Source organism: Lytechinus pictus, unplaced genomic scaffold, assembly GCF_037042905.1.
Source record: "Lytechinus pictus isolate F3 Inbred unplaced genomic scaffold, Lp3.0 scaffold_20, whole genome shotgun sequence".
Taxonomy (NCBI): Eukaryota; Metazoa; Echinodermata; class Echinoidea; order Temnopleuroida; family Toxopneustidae; genus Lytechinus; species Lytechinus pictus.
In genome coordinates, this window is record NW_026974141.1 from 14,583,010 (window position 1) to 14,603,454 (window position 20,445).

At 37.8% G+C, this 20,445-nt stretch overlaps 1 protein-coding gene and 1 long non-coding RNA gene across 2 annotated transcripts in view; one reads left to right on the plus strand and one right to left on the minus strand.

Annotated features, from left to right (window-relative positions):
- Positions 1 to 5,733: 5,733 nt before the first annotated feature.
- Positions 5,734 to 20,445, minus strand: part of LOC135157813 (uncharacterized) — a 35,132-nt gene continuing 20,420 nt past the window's right edge. The window contains exons 18-20 of the mRNA XM_064114754.1: positions 11,318 to 11,476; positions 10,450 to 10,618; positions 5,734 to 9,495 (exon numbers count right to left, since the gene is read on the minus strand). Coding sequence (XP_063970824.1) covers positions 9,280 to 9,495; positions 10,450 to 10,618; positions 11,318 to 11,476 — 544 coding nt within the window. The 3' untranslated portion in view covers positions 5,734 to 9,279. The remainder of the gene's footprint in view (positions 9,496 to 10,449; positions 10,619 to 11,317; positions 11,477 to 20,445) is intronic.
- Positions 14,895 to 19,677, plus strand: LOC135157794 (uncharacterized). The gene is made up of 4 exons (XR_010296765.1): positions 14,895 to 14,969; positions 16,269 to 16,662; positions 18,017 to 18,133; positions 18,826 to 19,677. It is a non-coding gene; the product is annotated as an uncharacterized LOC135157794 (long non-coding RNA).

The following is a 20,445-nucleotide window of genomic DNA, read 5'->3' on the forward strand; positions in this document are numbered from 1 at the left end:
TAAAGAGTAGACTAATAAAAGTCGGACAATCTGTCTTATCTGGTGGGCGGGCGGGGGGATGCTATATCTTAGGTATATTACTGACGGCTTGCTTGCTACCCTGGATAACATAACAAAATTATTATAGGCTTAAATTGGGGTGTGAACTTGGGTTTGCACATAATTGGATCCAATATTCTGATCATTATGGAGTCTTTGTCGAAAATTTGAAAAATAAAAAAAACATCAGTTTCGCCCTGGACTCTGGGTCGACTCCTAAACTTAAGACGAAACTCCTCTTCCGGTTCGCCATTTTTTTTTTACAAAGACCTCCCAGCTGTTCATTGTCATTTGACGGATATTTTCAGTACATTTACTGTATTACCGTCTGGTATTTGTTTCATCCCCTTCATTAAGACGCCTTATACCAGTAACCTATAATACATGTGTCCCGAACATTCCCAAGTAAATTGTAAAATCAGATTTTGTTTTCATCTTCAAGCTACAAAAAATAATTACACTATCAACACATAAATAAGTGAATACACAAAGTGAAATAGACGCACAAAAGTAATCGAATATATAGACTTAATCAAACATCAATTTAAAATGTATAAAATTGGAAACGAAAAAGAAAATCACTTACACTGACTAGGGTGAGGATATCGAGGTGAGTCATGTTGGTTGAAAGGCTGTCCTCTATTTTCGGTCCCTATGATAATATTCCTAACGTCACCCAGAGGCGACACGATCACGGGATAACAGATTTCCAAACGAGTTTCAAACTACGTGAAACATCCGCACTGATCTTCCTAACAATATTTGCTCTAAAATGTCAGCGACCGAGAAGGATAAAGCGAGTTTGAGCCTGCAGCTGAGCTCATCCACTCCCCCCCGAGGTTATTGGACGGTATCCTGCGCATGCGCAATCATTGATCGATTGCAAAGTGTCTACGACCAGGATGATGAAGCGATATTGAGTTGTTATTTTTTTCTCAGAAGGAAGTAGGTCACTGGATAATGACAGAGAAAGCCTTCCCAAAATATAATAAAACTCACCTGTCAGACAGGGTAAGACCAACTTACTAACCGTATAGCATCTTCTTACGTCCAAATATATTTCTCTTTCGGTTCTATACATTATTGCTTCGCTCCCATACATACGATTTTATTCCGATGACTGAATGTCAAAAAGCTTCAGTATATCCGTTTTATTTAAAGGCCATTTTTCGATTTATCTTTTAAGTGATATACCCATTTAACGTTAAGATTCTAATGGGCACATTATCTTACAACTTTTACCTTTAGTACTGCAACTTTGCATAAAACGCTGAGAGCAGTGGTGTTAACCGATGCATTAACCTAGAAACTTAATCATCAAAACGTTCATGCTAAAACGTTTTGATGTCAAGTAAAATAAACAGATGTTATCACGGATTAATTGAACTCATGAACTTGAGTATCCCTTTTGGTTACACCTGCTGAAATGTAGGCCTCCACAACATTAAACAGCCTCTTCAGAGTGACGTCATACTCGGTGATTCCTATGGTCACAGTGTTGTTCACGTAGTAGACTTTGGGAATCTGTTAAAATACTCAAATTTAGTAGTGTAACGATCTTTTCCCACTGTGTACACCTCCACAGTGTGACTATTCACAGTGCATTCACATAGGGGACTTTACAAAGGAAGCGATTCGCGTTATTAATATGCTCAAATTGCAGTGTTATGATAATTTCTAACTCTATAGTGTGCAGTCACAGTGCGTTCAAAGTCATATAGTGGGCCATGCGGATATGTGATGAAAGTGTTGCAATGCTAAAAGTTAGAAGTATAACGATCTTTTCACACTGTGGATATCTCAACAGTGTGACTATCCACAGCGTGTTCACATAGTGGACTATGTATTAAGACGTGATTCACATTATGTTCAAATTCTACAGCATAATAATAGTTTCTCACTGTGGATAACTCTATAGTGTGTGATCACAGTGTGTTCATAGTGTGTTCACTTAGTAGATCATACGAAGATGTGATGAAAGTGTTACAATGCTCACATTTAGAAGTGTAAATCATCATTTCACACTGTGAACACCTCTACAATGGCAGTATTCACATTATTTTCACATTGTAGTCTATTTAAGACATGACTCACATAATTACTATGTTCAAATTTTTAACAGCATAATTATAATTTCACACTGTGGATACCTCTATATTGTGTGATCATAGTGTGTTCATAGTGTATTCATATAGTGGAATGTGGGAAGATGCGATTCACACTGGCGAAATATTTAAATATAATAGAGCGAAATTCATTTCACACTGTGGATACCTGTACCGTATAAGTATTCACAGTGTGTTCACAGAGTGAACTATGTAAACACGTGATTCACACTGATTAAATGCTCATATTTATCAATGTGAAAATATTTTCACACTGGGGACACCTCTCCAGTTCCAGGGTCCACAGTGTATTCACACAGTGGACTATGTCAGATCGAGATTCACACCTTTAAAATACTCAACTCTAAGTGTGCAAATTATTTCACACTGTAGACACATCTACAGTGTTAGTATCACAGTGTTTTCACATAGTAGACTGTGTGAAGATGTTATTCACATTATGTTCAAATTTTACTAACTATAATTTCTTACTGTGGATACCTCTACAGTGTGGATTTTCGTGTTCACAGTGGATTCACATAGTGGACCATGCGAACTTAGATGCGATTCACACTGTTAAAATATTCAAATATTATAGAGTAAAAAAATCATGTCACACTGTGGACACTTCTAAAGTGTAGTGCTCACAGTGTGTTCACATAGATGACTTTGTGATTAACACTGTTAAGATTTGGATATGATTTTTCACTGTGGACACCACGGCACTTTGAGTGTTCACAGTGTGTTCACATAGTAGGCTATGCGGTGATTCGATTCACACTGTTGCATTTTCAAATCAGAAAGGTGGATGAAAAAGGCTCTACCTCAATGGTTTAAAATATCAGTGTAAAGCCGATTTTAGATTGTTTCACACTGTGTATACACTGTAAACATACTGTGATATTTCCAGCAGGATATCGTCGGGTGAAGTTCTATCAGCATTCTTTGACAATTCAATAACACAGATATATCAAATTTGTATTTTATTATCACTATCATCATGACCTTCGCATCCCCATCGTCATCGACAGATGTTATTTCACTCTTTTTTTATCCATCTCTTCCTCGTTTTTATGATTTTATCATGTTTATGTAGGCAAGACCTACTTATTCACTACCCCCCCCCCCTACTTCTTCTTCTCGTAATATGGGACTTATGGGGGTGTTGCAAGAAACTTGCGATCAATTGCAAGTCTATTTATGGTCCCTAAATCAATCACATGTCTTGTATTTAATTATAAATTAGTGATTGGTTGCTAATCTGCTCCTTGAAACAACAAGTTTAATCTGATTTGCTACAGCTAACCTTGATCTATCAGTAAATGTGTTTTACGATTTTCCTCTCGTCATGCCCTGTTTAATTTGCTGATATTTCGAGGTTTACTTGAAATTTCGAAATAATTTTTGTAGCATTGGATGGTAGGCCTATACGATGTACTTTTTCAATATTTGGAATAGTAAGAAAAAAGTAATAATCATAAAAAAATACCCCTTAAGTACCTCCTTGCGGGAAGCCGACTGGATGTTATTTTCAAAAACATTTCCATCGGGAACTTCATACTTAAAAACTGCTTCCTCTTATGTTTTTCATACGATATCCTCCCGTTTACATATTCAAGTGGATATTCGATACAAGTGAACGCCTGTTTACACGCATATTTGCCGTGTAAATGGCGTCAAGAGCAAAAAAAGGGGGACACAAAAAGGCAAACTTCCTTGACCTTCCACCATGAAATTATTTTTGGAGGATAGATCGTGACAATAAACATGAAAATATACATTGTATACGCGTTTGTGTCCCCCTTTTTTTTTTGCTCTTGACAATAATATTCCACTACATTTCCTTTTTCCTACATATCTCTCTTTTTTTCCGTGGCCGTCATGGTCGAGGAACTTTTTATTTTTTTTAAGGTCCAGTGCCCCTCACACCTATCGACACGCAAGTAGTTTCCTGGGCCAAGTCGTACAAAGAGTTGTGATTGATCCAATCAACCACACCTATGGAAAGCCAGCAACGTCAACATTATGCATGTTAATTGATTCAAAATGTTCAGAATCATTGTTTTTTTTTTTATTCATTGTGCTTCTTTTTGTTTTAATACAAAGGATATTGTGCAAATTTCCTGTAGAAAAGTAATAACATTGTTGGATTTCCATATACTTGAGGTTGATCGGATCAATCGTAGATCTTTGTAAGACGGGGCCCTGGTATACTAAAAGGACAAGTCCACCCCAACAAAAACTTGATTTGAATAAAAAGAGAAAAATCCAACAAGCATACCGCTGAAAAAATCATCAAAATCTGATGTAAAATAAGAAAGTTATGACATTTAAAGTTTCGCTTCATTTCACAAAACAGTTATATGCACATCTCGGTCGGTATGCAAATGAGGGAACTGATGACATCACTCACTCACTATTTCTTTTGTAATTATATGAAATATGAAATATTTTTATTTTCTCGTCATTGTCATGTGAAATGAAGTTTCAATCCTTCCTGAACACGTGGAATTCCATTATTTTAACATTTTGGGGTTCAGGCAAGGAGGTCCTAATTGTCAAATTCGTAAAAATTGAAATATTGTATAATTCAAACAATAAAAAACAAAAGAAATAGTGAGTGAGTGACATCATCGACTCTCTCATTTGGATGCAACTGACTCGTTCATATAACTATTTTGTGAAAAATAAGCGAAACTTTGAAATGTCATAACTTTCTTATTTTACATCCGATTTTGATGAAATTTTCAGCATTGTGCTTGTCTGATTTTTCTCTATTGATTCAAATCAACATTTTTCTGAGGTGGACTTGACCTTTAAATGGCATGTCTTAGGGTGATTCGACGATGATACATCAAAGGGGGAAGTTCATCCTGACGAATATTTTTTGCAAAACTACCAGCTAAATATGGTAAGAAATGTTGGTGAAGGTTTGAGAAAAATCCATCAAAGATTTAGAAAGTAACTACATTAGAATTTAGTTTTTGATTGTGACGTCATATACGAGCAGCTGCCCCACATGTTAAGCAATAAAACATGCAAAATATTTTTTAATGTCACTTAATGTCAACACGGGTGTGATATGATTTGTCTGTTGACATACTGAAGGTTCAATAAAAACAATTTACATTTTTTTAGAAAGTGGCATTTTATTTTTAATTCACACTACGTGGAAAGCTGCTCGAATATGACGTCACAAATAAAAAATTAATCATCTGATAAATTTTAAAAATATATTATGGATTTTCCTCAAAACTTCACCACTATTCATTATATTTTGTTGTTATTTTAAAAATAAAATTGTCGAAAGGGTGAACTTCCCCTTTTAGAACATCACGCTTCTAAAGAAAATCATCTTTCAAGTATGGATTGCAAAACACTCATATTTCAAGTATGGATTGCAAAATGCAGTTGATTAAAGTTTAGAAAGATTTTGTTACGGGTCTACATGAGAGGATACATATCACAAGGACATGCTGAAAGGTGTTGGCGATGGGGGTAGGGGTAATCGAAATACGAGTTACGAATATTAATCTGATTTATAAATATATATAGAAGACACATCATGGAACATACATTTACAAGCATATTTCAAATAACTTACACATTTATTAATCTTACATTTTCATACCAATTATTTATCAAATATATACACATTTTCAATTCCAAAATATAGAACATAGATTAATAGTGGATTTTCGAATGAAATACGAAATAAAAAGGGACAACGGTGACGGGGCTACGTGGAGGGGGTGGGGTGGGGCGAAGAAAATGAACTAGTCTGAAACGTGTAACTCTATTATCATCCATATTTTCCAATAAAACATTGTGAAATAAATGCCGTCAGTTTCGGGTCATCATACCAAACAAACATCCTGGTGCTTTCCCTGTTGGTAAATACTAAATATTGTCCAAACATAATGTCTGATATGAAAACTGCTTTATTGTGATTGGCTGAAAAGCACTTTGACTATGGTTAATATCGGATTAAATGGGTCTTGTCGGATCCGGCAAACCCTTTCATTAAACGTTCCCAAGGTTTCCATTAGTGGGGGTCTGTAGCATCATCAGGGCCACAGAACCTGGAGGGTGGGGCTTCAGCTCCCCTTTTTTCATAAAAGTGTAGAAAAATTTAAAAATGATTATCTGATTGTGATATTCTATAATTATGTACATCCCCCACCACGTTTAAAACCGTTCCGCGGCTACTGATAAACGGGTCACGTATCCAGACTATATACAATAATAATCAACGAGATTGTTTATTTTTCAGGGATGTTTGATTCCTTCACTTCTAAGTCCTTTTCCTTATTGCACATCATCACCATAAACCAAAGCCATAAATAAAAATATCAATAAAACTTTTGACATGTTTCCGATATACATAACACAATATTATAATGAAACAACAAACTTGACTCTAATTACTCTTAAACTTGTACTGATCGGGCTGATGCTTATAATAACCACAATTTCATTTTTTTTTTCGATTGGGACCTGCATTTCGTTCTTTTTTAATGTGAATATATTCATTAATTTATTTATCTCACATATTAAAAAAAGTAGGCCGATTTCTCAAAACACTGTTTTCCGTTGGGTACCTTCAAATCAATGCAAGGTAAATACGATGCTTTCCGCAAAAAAAGTGATTTTTTTTTGTTTTGAATGATATTTTATTTTCTTTCTCTTTCAAATCAATAAGTTTACAATCACAATTTATATAAATCAAGATTTTGTACATGTATACGAAACAAACAAATATATCAATATCAATGAGATAACAAATTTTCAAAATTAATACAATGACTGCTTAATAATATAAGAGGAAAAACATATCAATCGACAAAAAAACAGACTTTGTAAAAGGTGACCTTTTTTTCCTGAACAGAATATAAATAATCTCTTTTGCACATAATTGTACAAGGAAATAAATAAATAAAGATTTTAAAGGTGAATTAGAAGAAGGTCATTAGCCTAGAAAACATCCCTACACACTCATAACCCTACCCCCGTACCCCCTCACCTCTCTCCCCAGACACTCACACATGCTCACTTCAAAACTCACCACTACCCACAACTCCCCCCTTCCCTTCCGATTAAGGTGTACGCCATCTGCGTTCAGACGGAGGAAAGGATCGATATTATCGTTACCGATAACTGATCCAACTTGGAGGTGCCTGACTGTAATGGGGTCGCACGGGCGTTTTAACAACGGGAAGGCAATATATTCATTCCAGCCAACCCATTCTCAAATTCCTTATTTTCATATGGCTGATTGACAAAGTGTATGAATGTGATTGTCCATCTAACAATGATTCTATTTTTGGTAATTACAGAACTTCCTTTTCCCAAATATTAGCAACTTTGGAACTATATTTTGACTGGCGGAATGATAAGGGCTGTTTTACTTATTCAGGTGATGAATTTGATCCCTGAGGAGATGCCTTTATAAATGCTGATTTATTTGTAAAATGAGCCGGTCGAGGGACCCTTTTCTCGTCAGATATGGACTGTCAGATATATATCCCATCAACTGGTAGTAAAGATTCGAACCCCGAATTCTATCCTTATTTCATGTTTATAAGTGCTATAATTTTAACACAAGAGTCCATGGGAAATGTTTTAAGCCCGTGAAACCATGATGGGAAGTCCGGGGTTCAAACCCCGACCGCGGCACCTATGGCCGTGAGCAAGGCATTCAATCAACAATGCTCTTTTATCCTGCATTCTAATAAATGGAAATGCTATATACACATTCTTGGTAACTAGGTGTGCCCTTAAAAAAATACACGGATTCGCTGAAAGTTTAATTGCGTCATTCGCTGCCGAAACTTTGGCATTTTCACGGTTCGTCTCTGTAGCCTGTGTTTAATTTCTGACATAAATCCGTAATAATACACAATATATTGCCATTTCCATGAAAAAAATAACATATGCGTGTCCGTCATGAGGGAAATGCAGTTCTTCTATGACTTTCCAGGTTTTTTCATGAAATGGAAATCCTGTTATATGTACAACTATTCAACGTTTACAGTCCGAACAAAATCATGGCATATAAGACTTGACGAGTAGGGCCTATTTGGAACATGTTCTTGTGCTATTTTGGATATCCAGATGGTAATTTCAAACATTTTGATACTAAATTTCTGGTATTTTACCATTACTAAAGAAGTATCTTCCAAATATATTTCCCATCTTCAGCTGCTAATTTGGTCGAAGTGAAATCGTTATTCACCATTGCATTCATATGAACTAGGTCCAATTCTTGTAGAAGGCTTGTTACTTTGGTATAAACAATGCGAAATGAGTGTGTGTCTGAAAAGACGTGTTACCAAATGTGTCCATAACGCCCGTCATAGTTAAATGGGTGTTGGCAAGGGTGGGAAGTTCGATACCATCCGGTGTTACCCAGTTTCAGAATAGTCATACTCTTTTGAACCACCTGCCAACAACATTTTTACGTAATGATCTATATCTTTCACTTGTCGCCTCACTTTCTCTATCCGTTTATGCCCGAAGCAAAAGGGACAGCGTCTATGCTATAGTGCCCTTCCTGATTTTTTGCCGTTCAATTGATGTTTCTTTTTTCTGAAATCCAGTCTTTTGCCAAACGTTTGGTGTCAGAAAATTATATGTTTAATTCCCTATAAGGTACGAGCATTTAAAAGTCTCTTGCTTTAATATGTACCATTTCAGCTGCCGGCCTGCCAGTTCAATCCAATCCCGAATGTGCCAACGGCCGATACCATCACTATGTGTTTAGTACGATCTTCAAGTCAAGGTGTATAAGAGCCAATTGCGCAGGATCTTCAAGGGGCCGTTACACTTGGGACCTTTAAACCAGCTTTACCGACGTATGTATAATGAACTATGACAAGTTCTTATTTAATCACATTTCTTGATATGAAGCATTTCATTCTCGATATCAACAAATTGCATCTTGTTAACATGGACAACACAAAATATCAAGAAATCACTTTTTTTTTGTATAAAAACGTTTAAGGTTGCTAACAAAACACACTTCTTGATGTTAAGATAAAGTAGTAACTGGCAAAACGGCTTGGCATACATAAGTCAGCATACGCTGGCTAAAACGCACAGGTGTATCGGCCCCCCTAACTGCCCCTCAATCCCATCAGTTGCCATTTTTGTCAGGAATATCACCACCGTAGACCAATTCAGTGTTCATATTCATGAGTGTCAGCGTCTGTTCGGGTGATTTGGATAGTGATGAACTTGTCTTGTCGACTCCTGAACTCGATGTCTTCTTGGTATTCTTGACCTTGTAATCTCCCTGTCTGCTCTGGCTCACCAACCACCGGTCTCTCCTGCGCTTGACAGCATGCCGCACCTGAATGATAACCAAAATGAAGATCTTTGCTCAGATCGAATTTTATGGTTTTTATGATCAATTCAGTTTCAAATTTTGGGAGTGCACTCCCGACAAGCCTGACTTAGTTTTGATAAATTCTAACCATTTGCACTGCGATAATAATTAGAAGAAATGATTATTTCAAACTTTACAGAAGCTGATGGGAATAGAAATTATCAAGTGAACAATTCCCCAAGGAAAATTTGTTTAGCTGTCGTGCGTACAGTAATGCGTACAGTCTGCCTTCTTGTTCTTTAGCTATTCATCTGAATATAATTACATTCATCAACCAAAAACTCTAAAATGAATATATAGCTCCATAACTTAAAGGTCAAGTCTACCCTAGAAAGAATGTTTATTTTAATAAATAGAGAAAAATCAATCTAGCAGAACACTGAAAATTTCATCAAAATCGGATGTAAAATAAGAAAATTATGGCATTTTAAAGTTTCGCTTAGTTTTTTCACAAACAGTGATATGCACAACTCAGTGACATGCAAATGAGACAGTCGATGATGTCACTCACTCACTATTTATTTTGTTTTTTATTGTTTGAATTATATAGTATTTCATTTTTACAGATGTGACAATAAGGACCAACTTGACTGAACCATATAGTATTAAACAATGCTAATTCCACATGTTCAGGAGGAATTAATCGTTGTTTCACTTGACAATGAGGAGAAATTTAGAATATTTCATATGATAAAATACAAAAGAAATAGTGAGTGGATGATCAACGTTTTGTTGGGGTGGACTTGTCCTTTAAAAGCTCGCCTAAATACTGGTATAACTGAAGGTGGTTACATAGTGATATCGGATAAACTACCATTTCCATTCCATATGAACTACCCAATCTTCCTGCCCATACCCCACCTGTATGAAGAGTGTCAATATTAAATTAGTGTCTGCCTAAACCTGAGATCTGCCTACCTCAGAATTCCTTATGAAGTGGACGAAGAATATGAAGACTCCTTGGAAGGAATTCGAGATGACGAAAATATATTGGAAGGCGACAGACGCCCTCTCGATGGCCAAGAAAGCAAAGACCCACGTCAAGCCCATGATGGGGAGGAGGACGAATATAGCCTTCACGCCGTGTCTGGTTGATTGGTTGAAATTTCGATTAAAAATGTTAGTTGTGGGCAGTCAAAGAGTAATGAAACCATGAAAAAAGGTAAGCTTGTGTGAAAACATAAATATTAACGAATGTTTGCCAAAACTGAACAAAAATAAATAAATAAAAGTTATTTCAATGATGATATTACTATAAATGATCTGGTCATCGTTCCATTGGCAATGCGACCAACATGTGCCATGACACACATAAACATCTCCCCGATTACTTTTATGCAATACAATGGTCACTTCTATCATGTCTATCACGTCTATTCATAGATAGGCTTTTTTATACCTGGGAAGACATAATAATGTTATAGAGTTTTTGTATAATATCTGATGGATAAAATAGAGTGTATGATACAAAAATGGATGTTTGGGGGTATATTTGAAATGTACAAAGAGAAAAATGTGATAACTGAGAGAAACGAACGTGTGTGTATATGTGGGTGTGTGCGAGAGAGAGAGAAGGGGGGGTGGGATGGAGGGAAAATATTACTTCTCATTTAATGTCGGTCAAAGTGCTATTTATTAAATATTATTCTTTTATTATTCAATGCATGCTATTTATATGAAATCTCCCCCCCAGAAAAAAAAAAAAAAAACAATCAAACTTATGAATGTTATGATCCCGGAAAGCTGAGATGTATCGCTAATAATGATATTTCATCAGTGGACCTACCTTACTCGAGACTTGACGTCACTTTGTAATGTAGGACCGTCGGCCATTTTGGCTATCTGCCGTACGACCCGTACCATTACAAATAAATTGAAAAGGATGATAATTGCGATGGGCACCATAAGAAATAACAGACTGAGGTCATCGAGGCTCAGGAAGCACCTAATTAAAAACAAAGCATCAAACAAATAAATTGATTATACAAATTTAGTAGGAAAGATGATATAATCAGTATCTGTCAAGCGAGAAAAACAACAAAAATCAGCTCTTTACAGTTCAGTTTAAAGGGTTTTTTTAAACCAAAATTAACATGAGAAAAAAAATTGTTTATTAAAAATGGCGAAACAATGGCTGCTGAAACATGATATTGGCAATTGAATTCATACAGGCGCTAAATTTAAGTGTGTATGTATCATTCCTTTGTCTTCAGATGAAAACTAGATATGCTCGGCGGTTCGCGCGGCCGAGCACATGTATCCCCCGAACCCACCGCGTCATCCGTCATTGCGATATATAGAGCTCACACAGAAATTTGACAAATTAATACAATTATCATGGCGACAATGACCCTGCCCACAATTTGCCTGTGGGTACCAAATCTGACGACAATGATATGACGCAGCAGCGTGACTCTACAGAACCTATTTTATTGTCCAGTATCACCTGTTGAGGAATACAATTATAGAGTAATCTGGATATATTTGTAAACCTAACCCTAAGACCCCCACCAAAAATGATAGGCATCTTTGCTTCACCTTCTAATATTGGTTCTGTGTGCCAACTGTTATGACAAGCTGAAAAAAAAACAGAAGTTAGAGGTTTTACCAAATTTTCCACAAAAATATGGTTACCATGGCAACCATGTCTGCACCTACTCCAAAATCATTTGGCGGCTTTGCTTTACCATAATGGACCTTCATGACAAATTTGAAGATAATTGGAGAAGGAATGCAGCCAGTAGAGCACTCACAAGGGCATCTCTGCTATTTCCACGAAAACTCTTGTTACCATGGCAACGATGTCTCCGCCCACATCAAAATCAATAGGCGGCTTTGCTTAACCATAATGGACCTTCATGCGACATTTGAAGATGATCAGAGAAGAAATACAGCTGGTAGAGCGCTCACAAGAACATCTCTGCTATTTCCACCAAAACTCTTGTTACCATGGCAACGATGTCTCCGCCTACACTAAAATCAATGGGCGGCTTTGCTTTACCATAATGGACCTTCATGCCAAATTTGAAGATGATCGACGAAGAAATGCAGCTGATAGAGCGCTCACAAGGAAATCTCTGCGGCGACGGCGGACGCGGCGGTGGCGCGACGAAGCAACATCCAATGATAACGTTGCCTACTGGAAATGGTGATCTTTGTACAAAGTCAGGTGGCGCCGAAGGGGAGGGGCGCTCGCCGTCTGATCTTTCAATTAATGAAAAAAAGCGAAAATAAACAAGTAAATGGGAATACAAAGTATCATATGAAATGGTGGGTCAATAAAGGCCACCGTACAGCTTACGACTCGACTGGTCTACGACTGGCTTGCGACCGAGTGAGTAGAGATAAATCGCAAGGTAGTCACAAGCCTCGACACCGCACACCTTGCGATCCGACTACCATGCTGTCTGCGACTCACGCATGCGCTTTATTGCTTTTTGCCATATCAACTGAGAAAATGCGCTTACTACTGCGTATGCGCGTTGTTTATCATATATGCGTCGTGCAACTCTGCTGTCTGATTGGCTGGACGTTGGATTGAGCTTGCGATTCAGTCATAAGGATTCGACATGTCAAATCCTTACCATTTTTCTTGGGACTTGTCTCTGACTGGTCTGCGACTCTCAAGCTGACAAGAGCTGTGACGTCACATCTCCCTTCACTCAGTCGCAAGCCAGTCGTAGACCAGTCGGTTCGTAAGGTGTGCGGTGGCCTTAAGTTTCCAATTGTTTATCCACGGACCCAAATCATTGCCCGCGCTCAGAAAAGTCAATAGGCGGTGCTGCACCATCCCGAGTTTGCTCAATCTCGAGATTTTAGCCCGATCAGCCCTCTTCGCGATTAATCTCGAGATTCCAGAAACCCCGTCTGCACCATCCCACGAGGAGCTATATCTGCTCGAGCGAGGCAACAAGCCCGATATTCCGGGCATGCGCACTTTCGGATCTTGGAGTTTCAACGGCCCGCGCTTTTGAATAACTTCCCGCGATATGCAAGCACTGAACCTTTCACTAGTACTTTCGCCGAATTCAACCGGTGTTATGCAACAATCCTTTCAGCTCAGCGAGTGAAGAAGTGATGTATTCTTCGTGAAATATGATGGCGGAGTAGGAGGCAACGACAGAGAGAGAGAGAGAGAGGGAGAAGGAGGAAAGAAATGGTATTTGCTCACATTTTGCGAAGGAATAAGACAACACTGCTGTCAGTGTTGTTATTGAATATGACCATCGTCGATGCGATGAGCGCCTCCCCCTTCGGTCTGGTCTCTCCCGGGGTCTCTCCCAAAATCCATTCACTGGTGGGGACACCATCGTTGCTTATGAACGCTATTCGCATGTTTTGACCAAGGCGGAAGTGGAACGCGAATTGCATTATGGACTGACGTCATGAATAAATTACCCCGAGTCCAATCTCGAGTGCGTCTGCACCGACGAATTAGCGGGATAATTCGTAAAATAGCGCGCTATTTTGCAAATAAACCCGAGTTGACTTGGGATTGCAATCTCGAGATTAATCCTACGAACTAGCGCGATAATTGCGTCTGCACCGCCAACTATCTCGAGATTTTTCAGATCGGGATAATTTGCCGGATCAGAAATAGCGCGCTAATTTGAAACTTCGGGATGGTGCAGACGGCCCTAATGAGAAAATGCGTGTTCCTTATACCATGTATACGCGTTCTATTGAATCGAGCAGTGCTATACGTCATAATGCTAATCAAGATGACTACGGTGGATACTGCCTCCCCAGGCCAGGGATGCTCCATTTCAATTAAGTCACAAGTTCAAAGGCCAAGTCTGCCCAACATGACAAAATAGATTCACATTCTTGAAGGGTAAAACATTAATACATTTTTACGAATTTTGCTGTAGATATCTGATTTGGATAATGATTATATAATATTGACTGGCCTTGAGGGCAACAACAAATATATTGCCCGCAATAGAATCATATTAGCCCGAGTCTTTAGACGAGGGCAATATGGTTATTTTAAGGGCAATATTTTTATTATTTCCCAAATCAGAAATCTAGAGCAAAATCGTGAAAATTAAGATATTTTACCGTTTAAGAATGTGATTTTATTGTTTTCATGTTGAGCAAATTGTGCCCCTAGGCTAAAACACTGTGACGTATTTGAAATGTCGAAGTATACATCTGGGGCCCGTTTCATAAAACTTTTGACTTGCAACTGTAACATCTCCCATATCTATGGCAAATCTTGTTATTGCAATGGCAACTTGTCATAGTTGCAAATATCCGTTTCATAAAAGCTATGACAAATTGTTATCGTAAATAATAATAAATATCTGAAAAATAGTTCGCGAACGAGCCTGATATGATATGCAGCTCAGCTCACGGGCCGGGTTTTTTCTTCACACACGTCGTCTGCGATAAAATTTTGTTGGTGACAGAATTTATGTAAATTTTGAATCGGAGATGTAAGTACTTTTCATTTATCGTAGTCATTCAATTATTGCATCATTTGATATAGTAATAAAATGAATCACTTCCGAAAGAATGAGATTGATAGTAAATGTCATATTTCCATCGTTTTCTACGAGTTAAACTTGCATTTTGCCCGGGGATATCGTGGAGGCATCATCGAGATGCTGAGTGGTCGCTATCCCGGAGCTTCGGCGTAGTACACGGCAGTGTAGTACCTTGCGTTGGAGTGTATGGGGTGGAACTCTGCTGAGCGGCGTTCCGAGTTTCAGCTGTCTTTCTTCTGACTTTCGGACCTTAGTCTTTAATTACCGAATTAAGTCAGTGTGATATGTGAACAGTTGTGTGAGAGCGTGCCTTGATTTTTTTGTGGCTTGGGTTGTTGTGGGTGACAAAAATACAGTCGAGTCTTGAGAAGCATTGGATTTGGAATGGGTGCCGCGTCTGTCGATAGGTGTTCATGCTCATGTTTGACCTTGCCTTGGCTTGGGCATGTTTTTTTTTCTTAGGGGGGGGGGTGACAAAAAACAATATTGTTCTCTGTAACTGTGAGGGATTTTTTTGTTTCTAGAGAGGGGGGGGGTGGCTTGCGAGTCTCAAAAGTTTGGTGGCCAGACATTTTAAAAAGGCAAAATTGTTTTTTTTTTTAAGCTGTGCCTGTGAGTGAGCAAAAATTTTGGACTTTTTTAGAGGATTTAACTTAGTTCTAAGTTAGACTCTATACAAAATCTGATTTTGTGTTAGATTTTGACCAACCCAGGCAACTGCAGCCGGCTGTGCGGGCCGCAGCCCAGGATTCGTCCGTGTAATAGTTGGCAGACAAATGGGGTAGAATTGTGGTCGCCATAGCTGCACCCAAATTAAAGGGAAAAAATGAATTATGCACTTAACCCAATTATATGGTGAAGATTGTTGAATGTTACGATGCACATTTATATAATTGACACACACTGTGAATGTACATGTGCATGCATGCATGTTAAGAAATAATTGGTCAACGTAATCTGTAGGGGGTATTTTACAGTCCGATTGATCAACCAATGATAAGAGTTGTATTCTGACATTTAAATCCATGTTCATCTCTGACCGTTGTCAAATAAAAACTTTGCTCTGAGCATAACATCCTCAAGGTGGTCTAAAATTCTATTAGATGAAGGTACATGTACTCTTCTGTGCGAGTTCATTTACGCTTTGACTGCTATATCTACGAGTTTTATAATCAATATACTGGTTCTCTGAAGTTGATGTGTTTATAATCAAATGTTTTTATGTTTATTCTCCTTAAAACATAATAGACGGAGACCAGCTGCGTGGCAGCAAGAGCAAATGTTTGTTGTGATGAGGCGTATACCACCATCACCAACGCTGCAATTGCAGTCACCACCACCAATGATGGTCCACCACTTCTGCCACCACCATCAGTTCTGCGAATGCCACCACCACCACCAAGTCTGCTTCTGCCATCGCCATTGCCACCGCCACTACCAAGATCATTCCTGACACAAAGCCTCCAAGTCCTCAACTGACCAGCTATTGCAGCTGGAGAAGGATAGACCCGCAACTTCAAAGTCAGGGCTTGCTGGTCTCCTACAATAAGAAAAGTGCCTGGGGCCAATCTGATGAACGTGTACTTGTAGCACAATATTTGGCCACAGTTGTAGAAATACAGAGACTAACATGCAGCCACAGGTAAAAATCAATGTCAGATATATGATTACAAAATGATGGATAGTCTTTGAAATATGGGTTGCAGAATGAATATCAGTAAAACCCATCATGATGTGCAGTCTGATTTAACCCTAAAAAGCGGTTGGGGGGGGCAGGATTTTTTTCACGATAAATCCACAATGTGAAACGTGGTGTTGCGTCTTATGACTTTTTTTTCAAGTTTCATGAGTTTTCAGACAAATTTGTGACACCGGGGTACCCGGTTGTGAAATTATGCAACGTTATGTAAGTACATGTCAGAATTGCTTAAAAATGTGATTTCATGAACAAATCCAATGCAAATTCTATTTCTAGCCATAATTCATAATTGTATCATACCAGTTAAAATTTATTTTTACTGACTGAAATCAATTAATTTCATGTTGCTTATGATCACAAAATTTTGTCAACAATATAAAAAAAGTATAAAAAAACCCAAATCTACAGATGAAAGGGATTTGATATCAATTAATTTTTATATGTCTGAAAAAAATGACACCTCAAGGGCTTTGTTTATAGATTTCCAGCCAAATTCTGATTTCATGCATGAATTAGTAAAATTTGTTAATAAGAAATAAATTTAAATAATTTTAGAACACTCAAATTTACATTTTTTTCATCTGTGACAGGCATGTTGCATTTTGTCACAAGTGCGCAATTAACGGTCAAGATCTTGAGGGCCCCCACCCCCCTTCCGCCCATCTTTCCTGCCTCCAAAATACCCTGACAGTCTTATAAGGGTTAGATTAATTTTACATTAAGCATCCATAAAATTCTTACAATGGATTTCAGTGGCATAATGAGCCAAATATTTAAAGGGAGCTAAATATTGTTGGAATTTTAAATACAGAAATTGAATTTTTGGAAAGATTTTGACGTAATATTCAGAAAATGGTATACTATTTAACCCATTCCCGTTCTTTTTTTCTTGGTCATGAAACATTGGAGGGGGGGGGGCACGGCCCCCATCTATTTGCCAGTGATGGATTTAATACTTTTTGCATGTATGATGACAATGCTCTCTCTCTCTCTCTCCCTCACCCATCCTCACTACGTGTACATGTGTGTGCAAGATAAACTATGAGGAATAATTGCATAGCATATGAAGTAACATTTCTCAACCAGAGATACCTTTGATATTATTTACTGTTGCATGTTTGCATTTTTGTTTATTAACCCATCTTGACCACTTTACCCCCCCCCCCATGATAAAAGCTAGAAGTCAAACCATGTTTCCTTTTATTTCCTTTTGATATTCATGCAATGTATACATGTGAGAAAAAAAATTACAGTGCCAAACATTTTTTGAAAATTTCAATTTAATTTATTCCTTCAGGTGAGGCTTTGTCCGCATTTCCAGAAAGACACAAGATAGTATCAGAAAGCCATGCCAAATTCAAGGACTGAAGGGTTTGGAGAGCCAGACAAAGAGCCTAGAAATGTGATTTAACCCGTAAGTTAAACATATTTATAATTCTGATTCACTTAGGCATAGAAAGTAAGTCACATCATAACAATTTGAATGATTTTTGTCTTCTTGAACTGCTCTTTGCCAAGAATCCAGTCCAAATTTTAGAATTAAACTCTAAGTTTGAGGTGTTGATGAATTCTTTTTTTTCAGCTGCAAAATAACAAACCAATATCAATCATTGGTAAATTATTAATATTAATAAATTATTGGCGTGACTTGCTTTCTCTTGCCAAATTGGTACATGAATATTCTGCATTTCTATAATTATTGACCCCCACCACTACCATCTAAGATGTCAAATTACTGTCAAATTCACTTCATCTTGTTTTTAATTATTAATTTGTCAGTAAAGGAGTAAAATGACTCAGAAAGATTACCCGAAGAAGCTCACAGATTTTTTTACTGGTAGACCCTTAACATTCATTTGATGAATTGAGTTCATGCAAAATCAGCTGAATGTAATGAGTACAAAATACACCTTACTAGGTGAGGCTATTCTGGTAGATCATCCCAGGGGGTGCCTGAGGATCTTGTCCATTTGGAGAAATCTTGCAAAGTATCAAAAAGTGCCTCCACCCCCCCCCCCCAGTCTATTAAGGGTTAACAATGAAAATGAAATTAGGAATAACTTTGGTATCTTGCTTATATGCATTATAAATTAATTTCTATTTCAGGTACTTCAATCACATGAACAGCAGCAGGAGCAAAAACAGCATCAACCACACAGGAGATGTAACGACAGCATTGACCAACAGCAACAACAACAGCAGCGTAAACAATTTCTGCAGGAGGTGCAAAAACCACACCGGCAACCTCAACAATATCAAGATGTCCAACAACCACTCCGGGAACAGCAACCACAACTTCAGCAAGAGTTTCAACAAACACATCAGCAAAAACCAACAGCAGCAGCAACAACAGCACTTATGAAATGAATTTAATTGAAACTCAAAAGCCAATGAGGAAACATCTTTTACAAAATGAGACATCATTTGTTCATTCTTTTACAGGATAAAGAAAAGCTTTTTTGAAAGTGTAAATTTGCAGGAACACAATGTATGTTCCCTATGAATCTATTTATTGAAATAAATTTGACTTTAAAAAGAATGAATGGTGATTCAATAAATATCTACTTTTTTATTTGTCAATGAGTAAAAATACATGTATTTTCTATTTAGAATGACAAAAAGCAATTTATCAAATCAAAATCACAAAAAAATTGACCAATATGGCTCTTAGGCCCTCAAAATTGTTGGTATTTTGATGAAAAAGCTGTTTCTGCGGCAATATTTGACACAGCTCTAATAGCTGCGTCAAATTTGCCGCAGAAATTGTCATTTGCCGCAGCTCCTTGAGCTGCGTCAAATATTGCCGCTGAAATTGTCATTTGCCGCAGAAAGTATCTGCGGCAAAGTTTTATGAAACGGAAACTTGACGCTGTTTTGAGATTTGCCGCAGAAACACAGATTTGCCGCAGAAAATGGGAGTTGCCGCTGCGGCAAATGTTTTATGAAACGGGCCCCTGGATTGACATTATGACGTATGTATTGTGCTGCGCGGATCAATATGACGCGTATCTTTTTCTACGCATCCTCAGATGCCCGGATGTGAGACCAGGGAAACTACAAAGGTATATTTTGCGTCATCTCTGCATGCAAAGTCAGTACGCCCAGACAGACCGAGGAAAATACGAAAAATATACATATCCCTCCCGATATTCATAAAATCTAGGGCAATACGGTTTTGTAAATGACCTGCTCATATGTTTGATACGGGAAATAATAAAACAAAATATTGACTGGCTTTTCTTCGGGAACATAAACTATATTGCCCTTAAAATAAAAATTTTGCCCTCGTCTAACGACTCGGGTCGATAGGATTCTATTGCGGGAAATGGAGTTGATGTTCCCCTCAGGCCGGTCAATATTATAAAAATGTCTTACATTTACTGTATATCATGTAAAACTATTTAACTATATAAATCCCTGTTATTAACTGAGAAAAAGTGATGTCACCTTCAGATCACCTGCCCCCCCCCCCCCAACCCGTCATAAAATACGCTGGCGCCTCCCCTGTACAAAGTCAATGGAAATTTCAAAATCCAGGAGGCAACGGGTCAAGAAAAAGCCCAACATGCCCAATAATTTTTATAAAACGCTTTTCGCATAACGGCTCAAAGCGCTTTACAGCACATTATTATACCCGGTCATTTGATTTGATAATCCCGCACGAAAAGTGTACAATTTCTACTCCCTTGGGAGCATTCCTTGCATTCATCACAGCCTCAAATGCGA